Genomic DNA, 25691 nt, shown 5'->3' with positions numbered 1-25691 from the left:
TCTGGCCCTACTGAGGATCCATAATGGCAGCCATTATTCTTATTGGTAATGATAAATAAAAAGCCAAGAAAGAAATAAAATACTATTAGAAAAATTTTGTTTCTCTAAGAACATAACAGGGACAAAACAGTAAAAGACAAAACCATACCTTAGCTCATTCTATGTCATCTGCAGCAATTCCCCAAACATTTCTGCTAACTAAATATTTATTATGGGCGTTAAAAATGTCATTGGTAACATGCCCATAGACCTGAGAATCTTCCAGAGAATACAAGTGAAAGTCATTTTTCTAATCATAACCAGCTTAAACTAAGCTTTGAAATATTAATACATCAAGTTTCCCTTTCTATGGAAACAGTTTTCCTATCCATGACTGTAATGTCAATAAAAAGAAATACCAGCTGTAAGATACAAACTAAACTTATTTAAATCTCTTGATTTAAATCTCTTGATTGAGCCCCTGGGGGGCTCAGTCGGTAAAGTGTCTGCCTTCAGCTCAGGTCATGATCCCAGGATCCTGGGCTCGAGTCCCATGTCGGACTCCCTGCTCAGTGGGGAGTCTGCTTCTCCCTCTCCCTCTGTGCTTATGCATTCACTCTCACTCTCTCTTGCTCCCTTGCTCACTCTCTCAAATAAATAAAAATTTAAATAAATCTTAAAGAAAAATCTCTTGATTGTAAATAATGAGCTTTAATAAAGAAGCTCTAAACAAAGACATATATTTTGATCTGTAACAAAATTCTTGGCTGGTTGTGTTATCTCAATACCGGCATCTTTAAATCACAATGATAGACAAGTCTAATCACGCTATAACCTAATGGGACTTTTATAACAAGGCAAAATGACCCAGAACCAAAGATCAATTTGTTTCATCAAGTGAAAAGTTTACCCGACCTGATTTATCATACAGTCTAGGACACAGACCTTTAAAGAACTGTTAATTTAGGAGGAAATTAATCAACCACTAACAAAATAATATCAAATTACTGTGCCAATTTCTTCTGCTACATAAGAAAATGCAGATTGTTCAGTTTGGTACTGTTAAAAGAAGTTAAACACCTTTTTAAATAACAAAAACATAGATACAATTCAGGAAATATATTCAGGTTGGTGTATATAATCCAGTGTGGGATTATATTATATATATTATAATCCAGTAGGGCTACAAAGCCTGATTTTATAACATATTCAAAAGCTTTTCTCTCTAATAAGTCTTTTTTTTTTTTTTTAAGATTTATTTATTTATTTATTTATTCAGAGAGAGCGAAAGAGAGGCAGAGACACAGGCAGAGAGAGAAGCAGGCTCCATGCAGGGAGCCCGACATGGGACTCGATTCTGGTTCTCCAGGATCACACCCGGGGCTGCAGGCGGCGCTAAACCGCTGCGCCACTGGGGCTGCCCTCTCTAATAAGTCTTATCCCAACTTTCCCGAAAGCAGTCATTACAAAGACCTATTCCAATGATATTGTCACCTTCCTAAATACTTTAGAGGCCTGTGGCACACTTTCATCAAATAGGTTTAATTGTAGCAAATTTTAAATTCTCTGAGAATAGACTGGATTTATGGGAATACACAACCATCACTGAGAACTACAACTGGCAGACAGATAAAATAAACCTCTTTTGGCTTAAGAAAAGGGAGACTGACTACAAGGTTTTAAAGAAGTTTAGTTTTCTTAAAAACTATTGAAAGCAATTTTAAAATATGAATTCCAAGCATTGTGAGTAGCTATACTATCTATGCAATGAGAGTATAATCCTAGATCATGTTCTCCAAATTCTAAATACTTGAATAAGGGACCATACTAGTATCTCCTATATATTATCTCATTTAATCCATGTAACAATCCTAGATAATTATCACCATTTTAAGGGGAAGATTCTGAGTGTGAGTGATTTAAGTAAACTGCCCAGGTAATAAGGAATACACCAGCAATTACATCACAGTCAGAATTTTTATATGATATATATATATACACACAATTATATATGTATTATAGCTTTTTTAGGTTTTTGACTTACACAATTAGCCTGTTCCTATAATAGCTGCTACATATGTGTACTTTAGCATTTGCCACACTGTAATGCAACTGTTTACTTACCAATTTTCCCTACTCAATTATGAGCTTCCAGAGAGAACGGACTATATTCATCTCTGTCATCCCAGAACACAGTCCTGTACTTAGTACATCTACATAAATTTCTTCTTAGTAGCTTATCTAGGGTTCTGATGTTATTTTTATTAGCTGCTCACAGGTGGTGAACATTACAGAAACATTGGACCATTAGCCATTCCTTTGGCTTCAAGATGCCCAACAACCACCGCCACAATCAGAGAAGGCTCAGGCAGAAAGAATGTTCAATGTGATCAACCCTAGTTTGTATGGTTATTCTTAAAATCTGAAGCACTACCTTATATGCAGTAGAAAGCTCTTCATTTTTAAGTTTCATAAAGCTGTATCTACACTTACATTAGTCTACTTCCAGTAGCTTGTGCACATAGAAAACTTCAATTACAGGATCACTCCATATTCATAGTATATACAAGAATTACAGGAAAACATAAAACAACATAAATCATCAACAGCATAAAATAAAAGTTTGCCAATAAGCTACCTTTTCATTACAACATGACTACAGAGTCCAGAGGTGGAAAACCATCCAATTTATATGCTTTCCCCCCACAAGAAACTAACAGTCAGATGTTAATGGCATTTTGAGAATGTTACAGTCTAATTATAAAATGACACAGGTTAATATTTAAGGTGACATCAAGTCTCTCAAAATAAAATGAGTATCTACAAGATCAAGTTTTTGTTAAACATTAAATAAAGGTATTAGAACTTAAATGGAAATGTAAATATACAGATGACAGAATTACTTATATTTTTCAGTCTGTTAGGGGATCTTTTACTTAATAAATGTTAAAGCATGTGGTGTTTTCAGTTTTCTTTCCAGTTCTAGAAATTGACTATGAATCCTTTTCTGGTATTTATCTTTCTCTTCCCTCCTTCTACCTACTCCTACTCCAAATCTGGTTTAGATATCTTCTTTAACCTTTCAAAACAAGGGAGTGACTTCAAATGTCATGAACTCTGGAATAAAGAGTTAAAGTGATAGCATCACATGACTATCCTGACTCTCTCTAAAGTAATATTAGTCTTCTAGAATACCAATCTAATTCTGAGAGGCAGAAGACACAGGAAGCTCGATGTTCCGAGAAAAGTTAATAATAATTGATTCATCTTGGCTACCCAGGAAATACACAGCAAAGATCTGTGTTCTATGCAAATACTGACAACAAATCCATCTAGTAGTACCTATCACCCTGTGACAAAAAAAAATAGAAAAAGAGCTCACAGGGCAAATACACAATGACCATAGAGAACAGAAAGAAAACATCAGCAATTAAGAGATGAGAAGGGATCAGAGTTGCACGAAACACAATAGATCAGTAAGCTTCTTACAGATAGACAGACCGAGGCAGTGGAAGTGACGAGATCACCACTGCTGGGAGATGACAGTGGGATGCAAGTGGACAGGAAGTGAGATAGACGAGATAAGGGGTAACACAGGCAGGAGCTAGAGATCATAGGAGTTGAATTACAAGAGATATAACAACAGAACACTGGAGGCAGTGACTAGGAAGGAGGCTCACCCAAGGAAATAGATGGTAAGGAGAACAGAAATTACTTTTATTTATTTTTTTAAGATTTTATTTATTTATCCATGAGAGACACAGAGAAAGAGAGAGGCAGAGACACAGGCAGAGGGAGAAGCAGGCTCCATGCAGGGAGCCCAATGTGGGACTCGATCCTGGGTCTCCAGGATCACGCCCTGGCCTGAAGGCGGCCCTAAACCGCTGAGCCACCCGGGCTGCCCCAGAAATCACTTTTAATGGAAGGCTGAATCACGGAAAAGACAGTAGGCAAAACACAGGTACTAAGCAAGAACTTCTGGAGAGATGAAAAAAAATGTAGAACTGACACTAGGTGATAAGAAGACAGGGTAAAAAGGAGATAAAAGGGTGAAGTAAACAGCCTACTAAGGAAGGAAATACTTATAAAAAATGGTTTCTGGAATTTCATTTTATTAAATTAAAATTTAAAAGCTGCTCTTTTGCTTATATTTCTCTTTGTTGAGTACAAATTGATTCGTAAGAACAGAGTTGTCCTTAATGTACAAAGAAGAAAATTATGGATCAGGTCAACTGACTCAGTCACCAAAGTAAAAAGAGTTGAAAACAATAAAATTTACTATTACTTAACAATCTTAGTTCTAAGCCACAAACTAATTTTTATACTGACAATGTGTATATATACACATTAATGACCAAATGCTTCATTTGTTAGGTACAAAAGCTTTCTCTCTCTCTTTCTTTCTGCACTTATCAGCATTTGGAGAAATCCCTGCTTCTCACTGCTTCCCCCAAAAAGGAAAGAGCAGAGTAAGAAGGTCACATCTCCATCAACATTGCTTAAAAGAAGTGTGATGGAGGTTTAAAACAAGTTGAAAACAGTAATGGTTAAAGGATGTTGTAAATTTCCTATAAATTTCTATGACCTATGTTATTCTGGTCTCCTAGATAATTAAAAGCACAATACAGAGATCATCCTTCATCTCCACCCAAAAAGAATAGAGGGAAATGAAACTCTGAGCAAGAATATAAAAGTAATAAAGGAAAGCAAATGTGAAAATGAATGGAAATATTCTATTCTTGATCTTAGAAAATAACTTAGGGTAGGAGAGAACTATACCAAAGGTCTATTTATGAAGATAATAATTCTTACTTTTTAAATCGAAAAAATATGGTCATTATATCTTCAGGCTAAAAAATTGTACAAGAAAAAAGGGGCACATAGAGAGGCTGAGAGTACATAAAAGAAGATGAATCTAAAGCCACAAACGCTGTGAACAAGCAGTAGTACATTATGAAGAAGCAATTCACCAACGTCCTATCACTTTAGTAATTATCTAGCCAGAGCTGGTTTCTGGGGCCAACATCCCAATGAACCGTTCCCATTTCTCCTACTGTAGCTCTATCCAACCAAAATAAAACTCTGATTGTGAGGGGACTACCAGCTATTGTAGTAGAGGAAAATAACTCAAATTATATACAAAATAAGCTGGGTGAACAGAAGTCTTGTAAGAAACATGTAAAGACATGTGTTAGAGTCTTGTCACTCGTATTTTCAGAACTATCTTCTTTCAATTCCTCAAAAATCCTAAATGATATTTGGGTTGCTTCTTGAAATTTGCCTTTTCTTCTCTCTCTCTCTCTCTCTCTTTTTTTTTTTTTTTTACCATTCTTCCATGAATATCTTAATGAGTCGCTTGGCCATATAGTCCATTCACAGGCATCACGAACACATCATTATCGACTTCTGGAAACAGATGCTGCTCCACAGGCTTTAGGAGACTTCTTGAAGGAACAAACCTGGTTCTTTGATCTCTTTTGAGGACATGTTCAAACTACGATTCTCTCTCATACTCAGAGATGACATGGAAGCCAAACTGTGCTGTTTCCAAAACAAGACGCCTTAAAAAAAAAAATTTTTTTAAGTTAAAAATCAACCAAGTTTTAAAAACACAAAACTCTAATAAAGCAGCACACATTCTCACACAATACTACATCTTATCTAAGATTGAAAAATAATTCAAATAAAAAAATATTAACTTTCACTTCAGTTTTAAATATACATACTCTATTCTCAAAAAACTTTAACAGTATCACAAAGTACACAATAAAAATACTGCAAATAATGGGCAGCTCCTGAAATTAATACAAAAACATCTGTTAAAATTGCAAAGGAATTCTGGTGATTGACACTTTAATCTTTACCATGGCCAGGATAAAAGACAGTCCCTGAGAAAACATAATTTTTCTGCATTCATATATTACTTGGAAATTCTATGAACAAGTATGGTTTACGTTAAGCTGTAAAATGAACTACTGAGTTGACTTGGAAAATTTCTTTCATCCATAAAATTCTGAAATTACATGTTATCTGATGATACAATCTTGGTACCACTGAACCAGCTCTAGGCAAGTCATCTAACTTTGCCCTAATTTTCTTATCTATAAAGCACAAAGCTGGTACTTACAGGGGGAGGAGGGCACTTGAGGATAGTTTAAAATGCAGATGCCCAGGCCCAGGTCTAAAGAATTTGAATCTCTAGGGTTAGGCTAAGCTGTTACTTTCATTAAAAAACCCTGGGTCATTCTGATGAACACTCCTACATAAAGAACTATCACACTAGATCACGTTGAGGATTCAGCTGTGCAACCCTAAAATTCATTAAATGGGTCAGTACAGATTTCATGAAATTATCCCATACTGATAGAACTAAAATAAAAGCACAGAACTAAATAAATCTGTGCTTCATTTTCTCTTTCCCTAAAACCTCCCATTCAGAGAAGAACCTGAAATTAAGATTAAAGCTAATGTGACAATTGTATAAACACTTCAACATAGATTATTTTAACTCCAATTATTTTCTGGGATGTTTAAAAAGAATGCAAGGGTATGCCAGTATCTGTAGTTATAAGCTGCTTCTCTGACAGGCCATCTCCAAGTATGTGCTGATATTAAAATGACGTTAGTAGGTCATCGATGACCTACTGACTCAAATTATACAGCTACCCCCAAGACAAACGACAGACATGACCACCTGCCCAGCAGAAACAATCTATAACACAGAATACTATACCTGTAGCGTGTGTGTCCTCCCTGGCTGCTAACCAGGTTTGTGGCCCATGCTTCATTCAAGGGCACTTCCTCCTCTGATTCCTGGACAGTGGGTATGTTGATGTATGTACTCGCCTATCTCTGCAGTCGTTTAGATTCAGTGACTCTGTTGATGCCCAACACCCCCAAAATAATAGTGTCAGCTCCTGACAAAAGGGACACAAGAGTGGGTTTTCGAAGAATCCCATTTTTCTTCATCTTGCTGGATTTTGTTTGCAGTCCCTCATCTAATTCCACACAGTTTCAAAACAACTTCACTGCAGGTCTGTCACCCAACCAACAGCACCATTTTACATTTTTTTCCACCAAAGAAGTATTTCTTGGTTTCCTCCTGGCCCCAACAGTGTTCCACGTAAGGACAAAGCAAATGGATAGAAGTACACAGGAAATGTCCAGTAACACTCACTTCCTGGTAAATTGTTATCATTAGGGATTAAATCTAGTAACTGTTTAAAAAAGAAAAGCAGTAAGACATCAAGTATCATTCAATATTATATTTTGTAAAAAAAAAATATTATATTTTGTAAGTTTTTTGACACTAAATTAATAAACAGTTATTGTCCTATGTCCCAGTGAATCACTGTACTAGGATTCAATACCTATAAAGAGTTATAATCCTCATTCAGCTCTGAGACTCAAAATTCAGTTTCTCTCCCCTTGCCTTTGGTCATTTCAAAACACAGTACCCCTGTTTCTGTAGCGCAATCACTGCAATCTTTTATGCTACTTTGAAATCTGAGAAAGAGAGCCTTTTACACTTGAAAAAAATAGTGTCAATTTTAGATCTCTCCTCTTTGAAGTAAATTCCCCACAGAAATTGACCCTAACTTGGGGGATAGACTACCTGAGTTCATATCCAGTCTCCCTCACTATTTGCATTGTGGCATTCCTGGGGCAAGTGACTTAATTACCCTACTGTGCCTCAATTTCCTCACCTTAAAAATGGGATTCTAACCGTACCAACTACTTCAAAAGACTGTTATGAGAGATTCATAATAAATTAACAGCCAAAGGCTCCTGGAACAGGAGTGTATCTGCACATTTTAAGCACTACATAAATGTTAGCTATCATTTTTATTTTATTTAGCTACAAATTCTCCTACTGTATACATTTGCCCCACTAAAATATTATCTACTTGAAGATTGGAACCACATTTTCGGTATCTCTGACATTTCCCCTATGGTATCTAACATCAACTCAATAAATATACATAAACCTACTCTGCATTTATTATCATACTGGATAAACAAAGAAACATAGTACCTTATAAATACATATTCTCTGCCCTCAAGCAGCCTCTATTTTAGGTGGAGAAACAAAACACGGAAATGCTTATGTAATAGTATAAGGCCATAAAGGATTAAATGCCAAATTGTGTCACATAAGCAGCTAACATTCAAAGGGCTTATTGTGGGCTGCAGATTCTGTGGAGAAGTCAAAGCTGGAGTGGCCCGGCCCCTAATCTCTTCCTCTCCCAATCTCCCCCATCCCAATCTCTTTCTCTCCAACGATGGACCACTAGGATCAGGAGACAGGTTAAGTCCAATATACTTTCATCACAAACTAAGACACATTTCCAAGCCCCTCTGCTGTCCTCTCCCATCCTTTTCAACTACTTCTACTCTCACAAGATGCAAATTGTTAGACTTCACTATCAATCTCATCACTGTTATGTCTCTACAAATCTCTACATTGCATTTTTGGAAACACTGTCAAAAGAAACTTCCTGATTAAGGAAGTCAAAACTACTCAATTAAATCCAATAAAAAATGCTAAAACTTCCCTAAAGTTAAGTAGGATCTTCAGCAGTGGAAAGAAAAGAGGATTCCAATGTATTTTTGTTTATTCCACAAATAGTTACTGAGTACCTTCCATATGCCAGGTCCTGTTCTAGGCTCTGGAAATATGGCAATGAGTGATAGAAAAGATCTCTGCACTCTGGAGCTTTAGGGCACTCCATGTGAGAGCCACATTTTGAAGTAAGGAATGAGAAGAACTTGTTTTCCAAAATGATTAAATGCCTTACACATAGGAGCCAATGCTGGCATCATGGTTGCTCTGACTTTCTAATGATGACAAACATACAGAAACGGCTGCCATGAAAAATTCAGTAACTCTCATGTACTGCGTTCTAAATGTTCTGTTGTTTATAAAACACATCAAAGGGATATTCTCCATATTTCTGGATACAAATAACATATAAGAGATTTTAAACACACAAAGTTAATACTATTGGAATGATTTTTCATAAGAGGCCACCAGAGCCCCAGTTTCCATTTTCCCCAAATGAAAAGCCTATTAATGTTTTGCTGCATATACCCTTGTGCTCTGTCTCTACCTCAATCCACTCTTTTCCCTTTCTTTACTCGATCTACTAGCAGCTGCCCACAAATATCAAATATCTACCGTGAAAATGCCTGAAGATGCATGTGGTAACAAGATGACACGAATCAATTAGTCATGATGGGTGGAAGTATTAACTCCAAAAGAAAATGTGTGCATTTTTTTCTTCTATCCTTCCATTGAAGACAACTCTCCACTCATCCCCTCCCCCAAAGAAAAGGCCTGGAGTTAAAGGAACCTTCTTATAAATACTGACTGGCAAAGCATTCCTAATCTCTTCCTCTCCAACGATGGACCACTAGGATCAGGAGACAGGTTAAGTCCAATATACTTTCATCACAAACCAAGACAAAACACAGAAATGCTTATGCAACAGTATAAGGCCATAAAGGATTAAATGCCAAATTGTGTCACATAAGCAGCTAACATTCAAAGGGCTTATTGTGGGCTGCAGATTCTGTGGAGAAGTCAAAGCTGGAGTGGCCCGGCCCCTAATCTCTTCCTCTCCCAATCTCCCCCATCCCAATCTCTTTCTCTCCAACGATGGACCACTAGGATCAGGAGACAGGTTAAGTCCAATATACTTTCATCACAAACTAAGACACATTTCCAAGCCCCTCTGCTGTCCTCTCCCATCCTTTTCAACTACTTCTACTCTCACAAGATGCAAATTGTTAGACTTCACTATTAATCTCATCACTGTTATGTCTCTACAAATCTCTATATTGCATTTTTGGAAACACTGTCAAAAGAAACTTCTTGACTAAGGAAGTCAAACTACTCAGTTTAATTGAGTACTACTCAATCAAAAATGCTAACTTCTTAATGCACAAAGTACTAGATTTATGTGCTTAATGCATAAAGCACAAAGTGCTTACGATATTTAAAGGCAAACTGAAAAATTAGGTAGAGACCCTACAATACAGATAACCCAACATTCTTAACATTCATATACCCATGAATGTTAGACTTATCAACAAAGTAATAACCAACCCACTGATTTGTATTTCCTTGGTTCGGTATTGAAAAATTACTCTTCCTGTTTCACTGTCATTTGTCAACCTAATCAGGAATGTCACTTAGAAAAATATGGTAAGAGGGGGCCCTGCAGAACGGTCATTACGACTTCCCCAACATTTCTCTTCTTTCAAGGTCCAATAGCCTGCTCATCGGGTGATGATGACGTGTTATGGGAACTTGGATAAATGAGACACAGTGCTTTAGAAACTACTGAACACCCAAATAAAGGGACCAATTGCTGTTGTATGCAATTTTAGAGACATCTTCAGGCTTGAAAAACACTTTAATTTACTGAGTCATTTTATATTGCCAACACTCTTTTTCACAAAAGTAGAAACAGAAGTAATTAATGTACATACTCCACATTTAAGACATTCAAATCAAACCCATCTATTCAAAAATTTCTGAGCAACCTATGCCTATGTGAAAGCTATCCCAGGAGATTAAATGAAATAAACCAGGTACCACTGGGCACACGCCTGGCAAACAGTACTCAACATCAACCTTATCATTGTTTCTAATTTTCCAACTTCAGAGTCAAAACTATAAGGTTATAAAGTATGGTCGTGATTATGTATCTATAATACATAAGAAACTAATACTGTAAGTAAAGTTAGTACCTTATTGTACTAAGTAAGTCTCTTCAGACAAACGTGAGCTTAATTGTAACAGAACAGAGCCATGAAAAAAGGCAGGGAAAACTTGCTAAGGGCTTTGGGTTAAACGTTAGGTCTTACCTCTGCCTATTAATTAAGAATAATCCCACAGTCCCCTTGGGCCCTGGCGAACAGCCCCTTTCACGTGTAGTTGCTTTTTAGAGGAGGAAGGGGCGGGGCCGGGGATAGCTGTCAGTCACCAGCCCTTAAATAAAGCGGCCCGATGCAAAAGCAAAAACAAAAACAAAAAAAGAATACAACTTCTACCAGGTCTAGTATGAATTACAATGAACAGCCAGCTGACCCTAGGGAACTAGTTCGACATAAACAGTTAAGACCTCAAGCACGTGGACAAGGGATCATTTATTCTCAAGGCTGCTACCAACCAGTGAAATCTCAGGACGTCCACACTGATGCTGAAACCCTGCATAAGTTCATTATCTGTCTCCTGCTAGAAAAGATACTGTTCAAGTCCCTATACACGATGTTTTTTTAAAGATACACAAAAATCACTTCAACGGACAATTCTGCAGCATCCTGGGCACATTCCGTTTTTAGGACACCTCAACAGCCCCGGCCACGCATCACTTGATCGCGTGATGCCGGTGGGACTGGAAAGACCATTCGGAGAGCCTACGCCTTCCTAAGGAGTTACCAGAGTAATTATTAAAGTCGGTCTACGTCCTCGTCATGACAGCAGACACGCTGGTGTCTCCAGCTCCCTGCCGGCGCGTGGGACTATGCGCACCCCCTCCCGCGCTCTGAGTCACGGCCGGGCGCGCAGACGCGGGGCGGGACGAGCACGGCTCCGGGAACGACCGGTCCCCGCTGCTGCCGCCGGTCCGGGCGCACCGCGGCGACGCCCGCGAGGACGGGCCGGCGGGGCGGCGGGACCCTCCCGCGGGGCCGGGGCCGGGGGCGCGCGGAGGGCGGCGGCGGCGGGCGGCGGGCGGCGGGCGGGCGGGCGCGGGGGGAGGGAGCCCGGCTGCACTCACGCGCCGGGGGCGGCACCGGGGCCTTCGCAGCGTCGCTCGCGTTCCCAGACTGAAAGGGGGACGGGGGCGGGGGGAAAGACCTGGCTCCTCGTTCCATCCGGAAACCGGCGGGCCGGCAGGAAATGACGAAGGCCGAGGTCGTGCAGGTCCGTTCGGTGACCGGGTCCCTCGCGTGCGGCCCCGACTCGGGGGGAAAGCGCCCCGCGCGGAGCAGCCTGGCCGCGCGCCGCCTCGGGAGCCAGCAGCGTGAGTGGCCCCGCGTCTCCGCGCCTCCCGGGCCCGGGGCGGGACCGCGTCACCCGGCCCCGCCCCCCTCGGCCTGGGCGCCGCCCCGCCCCGCCCCGCCCCGCCGGGCCCCTCCGGGGAGGGGAGAGAGGGGAAGGGGCCGAAGGGGCCGCCCCGCCCCCCGCCCCCCGGCCCCCGGCCCCCGCGGCTGCCGCACGCCTGCGCCGCTTCGAGCCCTTCGGGGTCACGAGGATAGAGCCCCGGAGCCGCCGTGTGGGCCGCGCGGGCGCAGGAGGGGAGAGGCGGCGCGGGGCGAGGGGTTCCAGACGCCACAGCCTGCGGGCGGCGGGGAGGCAGGTGTGCCGGCGGTCGGGAGGCTGCCGGTGGCCACTCCCGGGGCCGGGGGTGGGAGGGGGGGTGTACTTCATACCCGCGCGACCGGAGGGCCGGGGTCACGGCACCGGCGTCCCCACGGGAGGGGCGCGGGTTTGGGCGTCAGGTGCACGGACAGCGGTGCGGCCGCCCCCTCCCGAGCCCGCGCTACTTCGGCCGCGTTACGTAACTACCACCACCTTCCCGGTTCCTTCCGTGAAATGGAACTTCGGTGCCTCCCAGCAGGCGGGGTGCAGAAATTCAGTGTGTGCGCTGCCCGTCATGAGTCCTCAGACTGCCTTCCTCTCGGTGGAAGGCCTGTTGCTTAGAACCTTTCCGCTTTAGGAACCCAAACCTCCAGTGTTTCAGAGGACAGAAAAAGGAAATCACAAGAATGCTGTGAATCGTGTTGTAAGGAACGGTATGAGTGATTTTTTTTAAAGATTTTTATTTATTTATTCATGAGAGACAGAGGCAGAGACAGGGAGAGGGAGAAGCAGGCTCCCTGCGGGGAGCCTGATGAAGGACTCCCAGGAACCCAGGATCATGACCTGAGCCAAAGGCACATAGATGCTCAATCACTGAGCCCCCCAGGGGTCCCTGTTGGGTGATTCTACCCTGAATCTGTGTCAAGATAGCAAAGCTCTAAGAGACAAATATGATAACCTTGGAGGCATAATGACAAGCGATACTCAATTTTAGACATGGTATCAGGAACCTAAAATCAGGAAACTAATTTTGAAACGTATAATGTAGTCACTTGATCCCTGGAAAACCTCTCCTAGTTCTCAACTTAAAACTTCATCAAACTAAAACCAAACTCTAGTTGCCATTTTTTGGGAACTCTGTCTCTGGATAATAATGTTTTACTTGGGACTTAATTAAGCTCATCCTAGAATCTCCTCACCAAAATTGTTTAAGCATTCGCCTCCAGGAGAAATATGTAAAAAATAAAAAAAAAAAATAAGTTTTTCTTAAAAGAGCCCTGAGTGAGGATCCAAGCATGTGGCCAGCTACATTGGTGATCTTGCTGAAATATTAACTTGCCAGGTGGCACAGCGGTTTGGCGCCGCCTGCAGCCTGGGGTGTGATCCTGAAGACCCAGGATCGAGTCCCACATCGGGCTCCCTGCGTGGAGCCTGCTTCTCCCTCTGCCTGTGTCTCTGCCCCTCTCTCTCTGTGTCTATGAATAAATAAATAAAATCTTAAAAAAAAAAGAAAAAAGAAAAAGAAACATTGTAACGCCCCTGGGCATTTCGCTGTAGACGGCAGTGTGGTATGAAGTAACTGGTATGTGTGTAGGCTTGGTTAGACTAGCGTGCTGGGAGGTGACGGTCATAGTTCATGCCACATGTGGGCCATGGGTCTGTGCTATGACTCTGGACAAGGCCATTTCTTATTCCTGGCAGTCTTGCAAAGTCACACCATTGGCCATGGTGGAGAACTGAGCAGGAAAGGCCTACCCGTGGTGCAAATCTTTCACAACTACAGTACTAAAAATAACTCAAGTGCGTGTCCCTGAAACTGGAATGGTAGTCTCATTGCATACCAATGATGTTGTATAATACATGTTATTTAATACACGTTAAAATTTTAACACTCTGGGTCAGTAGTAATGACAAAATCCTTCTCTAGATACAATTAAAGACTGGCATATTTGTGGCAGGATGAAGACAAGCTTGGTAGGAATATACCACTTATCAAGTGGCCCATGAATTTTGTGAGAAATCAAAGCAAGAAATTAACCTGGCTCAGATCCATTCAGGTATTAGAAAACAGGTAGGAAACACTTCTGTAATTTGTCAGGAAAAGGATACCTGCAAAATGTTCTAGTGGCTATTGCTGTATGTTCCCTGTTTCTTCTCAAAGTCTTAATAGCTCCCAATCCTGAAACCTACCACCCTGTGGCATGATTGTCCATGGTCTTCTACAGCATCTCAAATCAGACACCTGAAGTCATCTCTTTTTGCCAAAAACACATTCGTTGTTACTTTTTCAGCACCAGCAAAATTCTAGATTCCATAAATCATAAAGACAATTATAGTCTGTTGTCTTTCAAAAGTTTCCATTTCTAAAATAGGCTGATTACTTACTATGAATCATAATGTTACTTTCAGAGAAACTCTGGAGTTCAGTTTTAAGAAATAAGAATTAAATAACAATGAAAAATCTCCCTGTGTCTCTTACTCACTTAAAAAAAAAATCCATAGCCAGTCTTTAATATCAAGGAATTGGATATGGTATAATGTTTAAATAATATTTAGATCTTGCATCTATAAATTTTTATGATTTTAAGTAAGTTCTGTTTTTATTACTAGTTGGCTAATTTTACAAGACCAGTCTTTATATTCCTTAGATACTAATAGATCTTTTTAGAGAGCTCACTCTTGACCTCAGTGTCTAAAGTTAAGTATCATGATCATTCATGATACTCACTTTGTTGTAAATGAAATACGACATGTCCTCTACATCTGACAAAAACTTCCGAGTCAGAACAGGGAAAACATGCCACCTGGCTTAGGAGTAGAGTTATGGGAACATTTGATTTTCATGCAGAGGTAAAATAAAATTTAGTAAGTTTTATTAAACTTATTTTTATTTTAAGTTTAATAAGTTTACTTATTACTAAGCCAGATCTACATTACAGAATATTTTGGAGGCTCACAGGAGGTTGGAAGATATTTTAGTGCAAGAATATCTGTTAGGCCTTCATTGTTCTAGGATGTCTAGAGAAAAATTGCAAAATAATTTCTTGGACAATTTCAGATACTCTTTTTCTTGGAGTTAAAAAATGACTGCCTTATTCCTAGAAACTACAGTACATTTATCACCTATCACTTGTTCAGTTTTTCTCCCTCTTATAGAATGTCTAAAACAATGCTTTTGGTTTTCTTTCTCATATTAGGTCATTTGACTTATTAGATTTACCTTTTTTTAAAAAAGATTTATTTATTTATTTATAATAGACAGAGAGAGAGAGAGAGGCAGAAACACAGGAGGGGGGAGAAGCAGACTCCATGCCTGGAGCCTGATGTGGGACTCGATCCCGGGACTCCAGGATCGTGCCCTGGGCCAAAGGCAGGCGCCAAACCACTGAGCCACCCAGGGATCCCATAGACTTAACTTTTATATCCAACACAAGAGGTAACTTTCTCTTTAAGGAGAAATTCAACTACCTCTCAAATACAGAGAGGACACCATTACTCTTTTACTTGCTATTTGATAACACTTGCTCTTACTACTCCTATTTTCTGTGGGAATGTTCAAAGAATGCATTTCCTTGAAGTCACAGCTGTGTAAATAGCAAAAAGTAACTTTTTATCCCATACCTTCTCTCAACCACATTTGGCTAGGAGGCCAAAACTAGATAAAGCTCCAGACATTTTCCACTTGCATGGGAGGCCAGTGGGAGAAACATTGCGATGCCGGTCTCATCTTTTCTAAGCTGCTGTCGTGAGCACGACATGATTTTTTTAACATCATAGCCAGTTGTCTGGATATGTGTTTTAAAATACTTGGGTGCTTTCATCTGGGTGATAGTTACAGTTTAGAAACTGTACAAAACATTTCAACCATATATCCCTTTTGTAATATTATCTTTAAACTCTAGTTTTCACCTTCATGGAGAAGGTAAAATGTTTCAAAATCAAAAGTAAGGGGAAATATGTTACACGCCCTAGTTATCTAAGCCAGAGTTGGCAAACTTTTTCTTAAAGGGCCAGATTGTAAATATTTTAGGCTTTGAGAGCTGGAAGCAAAAATCAAGGATATTATACAGGTCTTAAAATGACTCAAAATGTATCTGTTTATAAATGTAAAACCATTCCTAGCTCCTGGGCCATCCAAAAACAGGTAGCATGCTAGAGTTGGCCAGAAGGCCATATGTTTGCCAGCCCTTCTCTTCAGACAGTGGTACCACCCCTAACTAAGAAAACCCCTGCTCTCTTTTCTTTCTTCCAGCCCCATGCCTGGAGGTTACGGGGTGATGGGTGACGATGGCTCTATGGATTACAGTGTTCATGAGGCCTGGAATGAAGCCACCAATGTTTACTTGGTAGTGATTCTTGTTAGCTTTGTTCTCTTCATGTACGCCAAGAGGTAAAGTTTTTAGTATTTGGGGATTGATAAGAAACTGGGCTTTTAAAAAGGTCACATTTTTGTTTGTTCCGAATTAAATGCACAAAAATAATTTCATCAGCATTTTTGTTTCTGCTATGAAAGCACTGTCTACTCGGGTCTGTTCTGGAGCTCTGGACACCATTTGGCTTTGAAGAGACTGTTGTTTTAAGAGTTGGAGATTTAGGGGATCCCTGGGTGGCTCACTGGTTTAGTGAGCCTCCTGCCTTTGGCCCAGGGCGCGATCCTGGAGTCCCGGGATCGAGTCCCACGTCAGGCTCCCGGCATGGAGCCTGCTTCTCCCTCTGCCTGTGTCTCTGCCTCTCTCTCTCTCTATGTCTATCATAAATAAATAAAATCTTAAAAAAAAAAAAAGAGTTGGAGATTTAAGTGCAGTTCTGGGCACTCTGGTTTTGCCTTTTCATTCTATTTCTTTTCTTTTTTTTTTCTTTTCTTTTCTTTTCTAAGATTATATATATTTGAGAGAGAGAGAGCAAGAGATCACAAGCAGGGCATAGGGATACAAGGAGAAGCAGACTCCCCACTGAGTGGGGAGCCCAATGTGGGACTCCATTCCAGGACCCTGGGATTACCACCTGAGCCAAAGGCAGATACTTAAGCCACTGAGTCACCCAGGTAACCCCCTTCCTATCATTTCTAGTATAGCTCAATTTTATCATCCAGCCTGGGTTCACTGTCACTCTTGGATGAACATATTTTTTTGGCCCATGTCTGTGAAATGCAGAAACACCAATTCCTATGTATTTAGCAATTCCCTCTTCACACATTTAAGTTTTCCTTTCTGATTCTTATACACGACCATATCATAGCCCTTATTGAATAATAATGGTATTATCTGACTATTTGTCCATCCCACAAAAACCTTAGTTCCTTCAGAACAAGGACTTTAACCTTTAACCTTTGTGTCCCTGCTGTGTCACATCATGTAAATCCTCAATAAGTATTTCCTGCTTTAATTCCAAATGTTGTAGCATAGTTTAACTATTCTTTTCCAAAGAGAGAGAGAGAGGGGAAAAGCAGTATTAGTTGGACTGAACTGCTTCTCCTTATAGCCATGTGCTTCTTGGTATTCTCTACCAAGGTTAAAAAAGCATTAGTTCAAAGTAATTAGTAATTGAAAAATAACTGATGTTTGGCTTGGAGAGCACCTGCCATCAGACAAGCAGGTTTCCCCTTCCAGGCCGTGTGACCCCTGGAACAGCTGGCCCACTGGCAGCCTGGACTCAGGGGTGGCTGAGAGAGGGCTCCATATATCATCCCCCATCCACTTGCAGGTAACAGCTTTTCTCCAAAAATAGCCACCACCTCCTCTCCACCCTCCTGTTTTAAAAACAGAGACACACTGTTGTTAATTTTAAGTAGAGGGGCCCACTAAGGCCATGCTATTGTATTTAAGAAATGTGATGATTCATTATTTTCCAAAATTAAGATCTCCTCACATTCTGTTTATTCTCTAACCCAGTAATTTGGCTTTATTTGGATGACACCAGAGGGAGGAGAAAAATAAGATGTTTTCTTGTTTGTGCATTTTTCTGTATAATACTTGGCTTTTGATGGGGGATAGGAGTGAAAGCATGACAGAGGTACTTCATGTGGTTGTATTAAGTGGCTGTATTCAGCTTTCTTTTCTTTCTTTGAGCCCTGTGGCCATACATGTACAGCGTCATACTTTGTAGTGAAAGCAAGAACACTTGAACCAAGAAAGCATCTCACAGAGACAAAAGAGATAAGCTCATTGTTACTTACATCCTTTTAATGTAGCTTCTGATTACTATAGTCACAAGTCCATTAACAGTCCTATAGATATTAATGTAAATCTATCTTCCCTATTGGTTTTGTGTCTAAGGAATAAAAGGAAAATTATGAGAATATTCAGTGTGCCACCAACAGCAGAAACTTTATCAGAGAGCAGCTTTTATGATACAATAAGCAAAATTCGTTTAAGACAGCAACTGGAAATGTACTCCATTTGTAAGTATGTTTTGTGTTGAATATAGTCATATTTAAAATAGATTTTTTTGGAATTGAGTTCAATTAGCAAAAGGTTATCAGAAATAATTGGTAATGAAAACTTAATGCCTTTTTTAGATACTTAGCACAGCATTAGCAAAAAGTAGATCTGCCGTGAAGTTGAAGCTTCAAGACCCTCTCTGCTTATACAGCCTGGCAAAGTGTTCATATGATGATACTTTTATAAATTTTGCAAAAATTAGCTATTTTAACCATCAGTTAAGACTGCTATCTCTTTTTGCTCTAATTTGCCCTCCTCTACACATCCCCTCATGTGGAGTAGCATTGAAGTGACCAAAAGCATTTGGGGATCTGGCTGAGGGGTAGCTGGGTTGGAGCTGCCTTTAGTTTGGGTTTGAATCTTGTATTTATGGGGTTTGCAGTCATTTCTAGTATAATTAAATTACTGTAAGCAAAAACAATATAAGAATGGCTTCCAGGGGGATCCCTGGGTGGTGCAGCGGTTTGGCGCCTGCCTTTGGCCCAGGGCACAATCCTGGAGACCCAGGATCGAATCCCACGTCGGGCTCCCAGTGCATGGAGCCTGCTTCTCCCTCTGCCTGTGTCTCTGCCTCTCTCTCTCTCTGTGTGACTATCATAAAAAAAAAAAAAAAAAAAAAAAAAAAAAGAATGGCTTCCAGGGGCACCTAGGTGGCTCAGACTGATAAGCATTCAACTCTTGATCTCAGTTCAGGTCTTGACCTCAGGATTGTGAGTTCAAGCCTCACATTGAGCTCTACACTAGGCATGGAGCCTACTTTAAAAAAAAATAGAAAGAAAAAATGGCTTTCAGGAATATGGCATGTGATATCAATGTACAAGCCAGAGGTCATGTCTCAATATTCATATGTCATATAGTACCGAACACTATGAGTATGTACGTCAGGGAGAAGAAATAAAGTTTAAAATGTATGGAGCCAGAATGAATTGTACATCTAAGTCACAGCTTTTTATGCCACCATTTAAAAGAGTGAGTAGTGGTTGGCTCCATTGCTCAGGGGTTAGAGCACTGGTCTTGTAAAAGAATGAGTTGTGGTTTCCAAGGTGTATTATTAAATGAGAAGAATAAGATAAAATAGTATATATACCAGGATGCTATTCTTTTAAAATCAAATGACCAAAGTATCCCTTGTTTAATCTATGTGTAATATAATGTTTTATGTAATTATGTAAGCATGGAGGAGGGCTTGGAAAGTTATGCATCAGATTATTAACATTCCTTAAATTGATGGGACTGTGTGGGATTTAAGGGGAAAATACTGGACATTTTTTAAAGAATGCCTACAGTAAAAACTTAAGTGTGTGTATACATGTGTGCGTGCATAGAAAAAAGCAAGAAAGAATGGCAAGATATCACTAGTATATGTCTTGGGTAGAATAGAATTTCAGGTTAAAAATAGAAAAATGTATGTGTATGTATATACACCTATGTATATACACACACACATATATATACATGAATAAACACAAGTAGAACCTCTAAAGTCTTTTTTTTTTTTTTTTACAAGAACCTCTAAAGTCTTAAGCATAAGTTTTCTCCTAAGAACCTCTTCCTTTAGGAGAAGGAATTGGGTAGCTGCAGGATTGATCAGGTAGGAGGAAGATACGCTTTTTACTGTTTCCTCCTTGTACCTTTTGCATATGTTACCAGTTCCCAATAAGAAGTAAAATTTAACACAGCAGCATTGTTCACAATAGCCAAAAGGCGGAAACAACCCAAGTGTCCCTGACAGATACACAAAATGTGGTATAGAAATACAATAGGATGTTAGTCAATCTTTAAGAGGAAGGAAATTCTGACACATGGTATACAGCACAGATGAACCCGAGGACCTTATGTCTCATAATTATTCTTACTATGAAGGGAGATACACCAATCACAAAAGAACAAATATTTTACTTATAGGAGGCAAATTCATAGAGATAGAAAATAGAATGGTGGTTGCCAGGGGCCTGAGGAGGAGGGAGTGGGGAATTATTGTTTAATGGGTATGGAGTTGGGGCACTTGGTTTTACTACAATAAAAAATTCTTTAAAAAATATAAATACTAAACAACAAAAGTGCAAAGCTACAAGCTCTATATGGAAAATTATGAAGAATCAAGTTTCCATTGATGCCTAGCCAAAACAAAGCTATTTCCTATCAGTAATACACTCAGTAACATATCATATAAACATATAATCCAAGTGCACAGGTTTTTTCTTTGATGGGAATGCCATAAAATATAATTTATCAGAATTCCTGTGTTTGTAAGGCATGTCAGTTTTCTACTGCTGCTATAACAAATTACTACAAATCCTGTGGCTTAAAACAAATGTATGATCTTACAATTTCATAGCATAAAAGTCCTAGAACAGCCTTACAGGGCTGAAACCAAGGTGTCAGCAGCGTACTTTTTCTTTCTGAAGGTCTGGAAGTTTGTTCTTTTTTTAAGATTTTATCTATCTATCTATTTAAGGGAGACAGAGCTGGAGAGTATGTGAGGGAGTGACCACGAAGGGGCGGGGAGGAAAGGCAGAGGGAGAAGCAGACCCTCTGCTGAGCAGGGAGCTGTACAGACTCTCTGCTGAGCAGGGAGCCCTACTCAGGACTCGATTCCAGGACCCCGAAATCATGATCTGAACCGAAGGCAGATGCTTAACTGACTGAACCATCCAGACGTTCCTTTTCTGGAGGTTCTAGAAGAGAGCCTGTGACTTTGCCTTTTCCAGCTGCCAGAGGCCACCCCCATTCCTCTGTTTATGGTCTGCATCTTGGGAGCCAGCAGCATTTAATCTTTCAGATCATTCTTCCTTTTTTATTTCTTAGTCTTTTCTCTGAACTCAGGAAAGGTTCTCTAATTTTTAAGGCCCATGTGATTAGGTTGGGCTAGATAGTACAAGCTAATCTCCCACTCGAAATGTCTTTACCTTAATCACATCTCAAAGTCCTGTTTGTCCTATGAAATAATGTAGTCACAGATTTTGGGGGTTAGGATGCAAACATCTTTAGAAGCCGTTTTTCTGGGCAGCCTGGGTGGCTCAGCGACTTAGTGCTGCCTTCAGCCCGGGGCGGGATCCTGGAGACCCGGGATCGAGTCCCACGTTGGGCTCCCTGTGTGGATCCTGCTTCTCCCTCTGCCTCTCTCTCTCTCTCTCTCTCTCTCTGTCTGTGTCTCTCATGAATAAATAAATAAAATCTTTTTTAAAAAGCCATTTTTCTTATAAATACTATATGTGTGGAATTGCACATTTAATGACTCCCATCACATTGGATCACTCTTAGTGTTTTGTGACCTAGGTAGTCCTGACAATCTGGTGGTTCAAGAGGAAATAGCAAACAAAGTTCTTTTTCTTAAAGAGGACTCCCAAAATTGTATAAACTTTAGTCCACAAAAATTTGTGGATGCACCCTGAGTAGCATAAATAAATAGTATCTCTTTCTTGGCCAGTGAAAACTTAAGGAAGAGAGTGAAAGTTTTAACTCTAGGTAGTGAATCACTTTCACAAAGATTTTAACCATGTACTTTCTCTAGTTGCAGGTTAAAACCATGCTTCTTCAATAAACATTTCTGAGAAGTACAAAAAAAATACAGAATGCAGGGATCCCTGGGTGGCGCAGCGGTTTGGCGCCTGCCTTTGGCCCAGGGCGCGATCCTGGAGACCCGGGATCGAATCCCACATCGGGCTCCCGGTGCTTGGAGCCTGCTTCTCCCTCTGCCTGTGTCTCTGCCTCTCTCTCTCTCTCCGTGTGACTATCATGAATAAATAAATTTAAAAAAAAGAAAAAAATGTTTAAAAAAAAATACAGAATGCATATTGGTCTTTTCTTCTAGTTTATATCAAAGACAACGTTCAATAATAGGTCTCTTAGACTGAAAAGTAGAAATACAGATTCCTTATGCTATGAACAAAAGCATTACTATTTACTTAAGGTGGAAGTGGGAAATAAGAAAGAAGGAAATGATAAAATGTTAATTTAACTTGGGGCACTTGGTGGCTCAGGTGGTTAAGCATCTGACTCTTGATTTCAGCTCAGGTCATGATCTCAGGGTCATGAGGTCGAGCCCTGTATGGGCTCTGTGCTCAGAGCAGAGTCCGCTCGTCCTTCTCTCTCTGCTCCCCTCCCCTTATGCACATGCACTCTTCTCTCAAATAAATAAATAAAAATCTTTTAAAAAAAATTCTTAACTTTAATAGCTTAATGTTTACCTTCTATTTTAAAGCTCTGAATAAGCCTGATATACAAATAATAATAGTAAATATATAAAAATGGATATCAACAGTGTTGAGAAATTAGAGGATCACAAAGTATAATACATTTCCTTTAATGAAAAACATTACTTAATTCTAAGCTAATTCTTTACTGAGAATCATGACTTGACTGTGACTTAATGATGTTAGCTAATAATTATTTGCTATTTTTATTAATTTTATTTTTTGTTGTTGTGTTTTGTTTTTTAATAGCAAGGAAGTATGACTATCAGCAGCCACAAAACCAAGCTGACAGTGTGCAACTCTCGTTGGAATGAAATCACAGAAAATGAACAAACAACCTAAGTAATTGTTCAACAGTCTGGTAGTAAGCTCCTAAATATACTAAGTCATGAACAGCATTTCTTTTAAAACCCTATCTTCATAGAACCATTTTACTTGTCATTTTTTCCCTTGTATGTTATTTTGCTTTTTAAAATTGCATCACCACGTTATTTGTTATACCAAAAAGGTGGGGGGGAGGGTCAAAAGACCTGGACGCAGGCCATCTGCACATACTTAGGACCTTTCATTTCTTCAGGATACAATCAGAAATAAAAATACATCTTTGGAAGTGAGAATCTGGAGCTTATGCCACTTTGATTTAAACGTTTTTGCAAAATTACAAAGTAAAAATCCAGTCATTGGAAGAATATCATCCTTTTCAGTTGTATTGTGTGATAAATGTCATATGGATAATGGATGAATTTGTGTTCTTACTGCTGTTGTTACCACACTTTAATTGAATTAACGATCTTTGCTTCTTCCAAATGAACTCGCACAGGAGACTGCCTTTTCTACTCTTGTCATGAAGCATTCCTATCTGCTAATTGTGGAAGCTTTTTGTGATTGGAATGTTTTCCCTTCATTGTGTTCCCAAGAGTTTGTTTGCTTTTTTCTTTTTTTTTTTTCAATCCCATAGTTCTATTCCCACCAGAACAGTCTTGTTTGGACCATACTGGAGCCATGCTGCTGAATAAATGGACACGTCTATATTGGTGTTGGCAACTTGCTTTTTTGATCATGTAACTCTCAAGTTTAATATAACTGTCTGGTTACTTACACTTTTTTAGCATAATAAGCTTCACTGAAGACTCTCATATCTTGTACCTTACGCTGAAATGTTTTTATCTAATTTTTCATATTTCTTTAGATAAAAGTTGGTGGGAGGTAGTGGCAAGGGAATTCCCCTGTCCACATCCCTGTCCAAGAAGTTTTTGAATCAAAGCCATTCCTAATTTTAAGAGTTAGAGTTAATATTTCAAGCATTGTTTCCTTTTCCCTTTATAATTATGAAGTAAAGAACATAAATTTTAAACGGAAAGGTTTAGACCAAATGAAATTATTGAGGGAAATTGCATTTGCTTTTAAATTTTAATTATATTATTCAAAAATGTCTCTCTTGTACAAGGTGAATTGCTGACTAATGGAATAATTCTTTTTTGACTCACAGAAGAGTTTGAGTGTACTGCAGATAATAGAATGAAAAACTGACTACAGGATTGTAAACAGTCATAATTACAGGCAGGGTATATAACAGCATGGGGCCGATCTTACACTTTGCTTTGCTCTTAGGAAAACCACCATATATTTCTGTGAGCAGAAAATGTAATTAGGAGGAGTTTACTTGTATCACTGACGTGTTGCACAATCTGGACGAATTACAGAAACTGGCTATCTCAGATGATTTATAAAAATATTGTTCCTAAATAAATGTACATCACAATGAAATTGACTGTGGTTGTTTTTTATTTGCATCCATTAGATAGAGATAGTCATAACTAAAAGCTGTATATCGTTTGGTGAGCATTAAACCTTGAAAAGGAAGAGGATGAATTCCTCCTCATTTTTTCTCTAAAGCCAATTGAAGGGAATCACAACCCCCCACCAGCAGTAACAACAGCAAGTCTGCCTTTGAAGTTTCTCTCTGCTTCAACAGCTGAGCTGGGAAAGGGGTGGAAGCCCTGCCACCACACTTCAAAGCCACGCCAGCTGATTATCCTGCTTCTGCCCACCACACCAGCACCATCCATGGATTCAGTGGAACTATTTTCTTTGGAAGAAAACTGAAATGACTAATAAACTGCTAACCAGCACTTGTGTTCTTTTCCTCATTTCTTCTATCTTTTAGTGCATGAGCTCTTCAGTGGTAAGCACTGGGCAGCCTCTATTGGTACACAGCTGCATTGTGGTAAATCATTGGATGTTTAGCTAATGCCAGCCAGCTGCACTAAAGGAAGAAGTTCGCCTCCAGAGAGTATAGATGTTTGCTCTTGACCTATTCAGGTGGAGTTATTTATGATCGATAAATGAAATACAGAGTTTATCATAGAATTGCTATAATGTCAACTATTTCAAGTATGCAGTAGAAAAAAATCAAAGGTAAAAGCATCATAATAAAAAATTTCTGTTATTAAGATAAGAATAAATTTAACTTAGAAAATATAATTAAAGAAAGAAGGGACAAAAGTATATTACATGGAGCCAAGTACTTCATTCAACAAATAGTTGTGGAGTATAGACTCTAGGCTGGCTGTATGTGATCTAGAGGCTATTCTAGTCTACGAACAGAATCAGAACAGGAATAGGGGCTGAAAAACTAAATGGAAATAGAAAGGACACTTGGCTCACCTCCAACCTGTATGCAAAATTGTGAGGATCACAGAGTAGGAACTCGAGCTTAAAGTTTCCCCCTGGAGCCCCCACTAAAGCCAAAGCCAATCTTATACAAAACTATACAAAGCAAAAAAAATTCCATCCCTTCTTCTTGTCCCTCTTCAGCCCCCCGTAAGTCTGTGCGTGGCACAGTCTTACATGAGGATGTGAGAATAAGGATGAGGCCAGAGGCTCCAGAACCAAGGTGATTAAACCCTACTCAGTCCTGAGGCACATATGGAAACCCAGCTTCTCTTCTGTCCTTGACCTCTCACCCCAAAGTAAATGAATGGC

The 25691-nt window shown here is 39.8% G+C and overlaps 2 protein-coding genes across 10 annotated transcripts in view; one reads left to right on the top strand and one right to left on the bottom strand.

The window, feature by feature from the left end:
* Window positions 1–12541, bottom strand: part of SLC20A2 (solute carrier family 20 member 2) — a 101228-nt gene extending 88687 nt beyond the window's left edge. Inside the window, exons 1-3 of one of the 6 annotated variants that reach the window (XM_025442165.3) lie at window positions 11846–11984; window positions 6713–6896; window positions 5439–5540 (exon numbers count right to left, since the gene is read on the bottom strand). The gene's annotated coding sequence lies outside the window, so the exon portion shown is untranslated. Of the gene's footprint in view, window positions 1–5438; window positions 5541–6712; window positions 6897–11765; window positions 11988–12420 lie in introns of those variants that run through there. The other 5 variants (XM_025442233.3, XM_025442364.3, XM_035699878.2 and 2 more) reach the window with 5 other exon arrangements.
* On the top strand, window positions 11771–24473 carry SMIM19 (small integral membrane protein 19). Of its 4 annotated transcripts, none has more exons than XM_025442966.3 (4): window positions 11771–11911; window positions 16323–16460; window positions 18346–18470; window positions 22956–24473. In XM_025442966.3, the coding sequence occupies exons 2-4, from the start codon at window positions 16327–16329 to the stop codon at window positions 23018–23020; spliced, it is 324 nt and encodes a 107-aa protein (XP_025298751.1). In that variant the 5' UTR covers window positions 11771–11911; window positions 16323–16326; the 3' UTR covers window positions 23021–24473. The 4 variants fall into 4 exon arrangements, with proteins under 4 accessions (XP_025298751.1, XP_025298677.1, XP_025298831.1 ...); XM_025442892.3 differs by having other exon boundaries at window positions 11877–12011; XM_025443046.3 differs by lacking the exon at window positions 11771–11911 and adding an exon at window positions 12212–12347.
* Window positions 24474–25691: the final 1218 nt, after the last annotated feature.

Source organism: Canis lupus, chromosome 16 (assembly GCF_003254725.2).
Source record: "Canis lupus dingo isolate Sandy chromosome 16, ASM325472v2, whole genome shotgun sequence".
Lineage (NCBI taxonomy): Eukaryota > Metazoa > Chordata > Mammalia > Carnivora > Canidae > Canis > Canis lupus.
This window is presented reverse-complemented; position numbering and strand designations above follow the sequence as displayed.

What these genes read in the sequence shown, in the direction of transcription:
- SMIM19 (XM_025442966.3), top strand. Translation starts at nt 16,327, where the DNA reads ATGCCTGGAGGTTACGGGGTGATGGGTGACGATGGCTCTATGGATTAC. An exon ending in CTCTTCATGTACGCCAAGAG is followed by an intron (nt 16,461 to 18,345) that starts GTAAAGTTTTTA and finishes TTTGTGTCTAAG; the next exon opens with GAATAAAAGGAAAATTATGA. An exon ending in ACTGGAAATGTACTCCATTT is followed by an intron (nt 18,471 to 22,955) that starts GTAAGTATGTTT and finishes GTTTTTTAATAG; the next exon opens with CAAGGAAGTATGACTATCAG.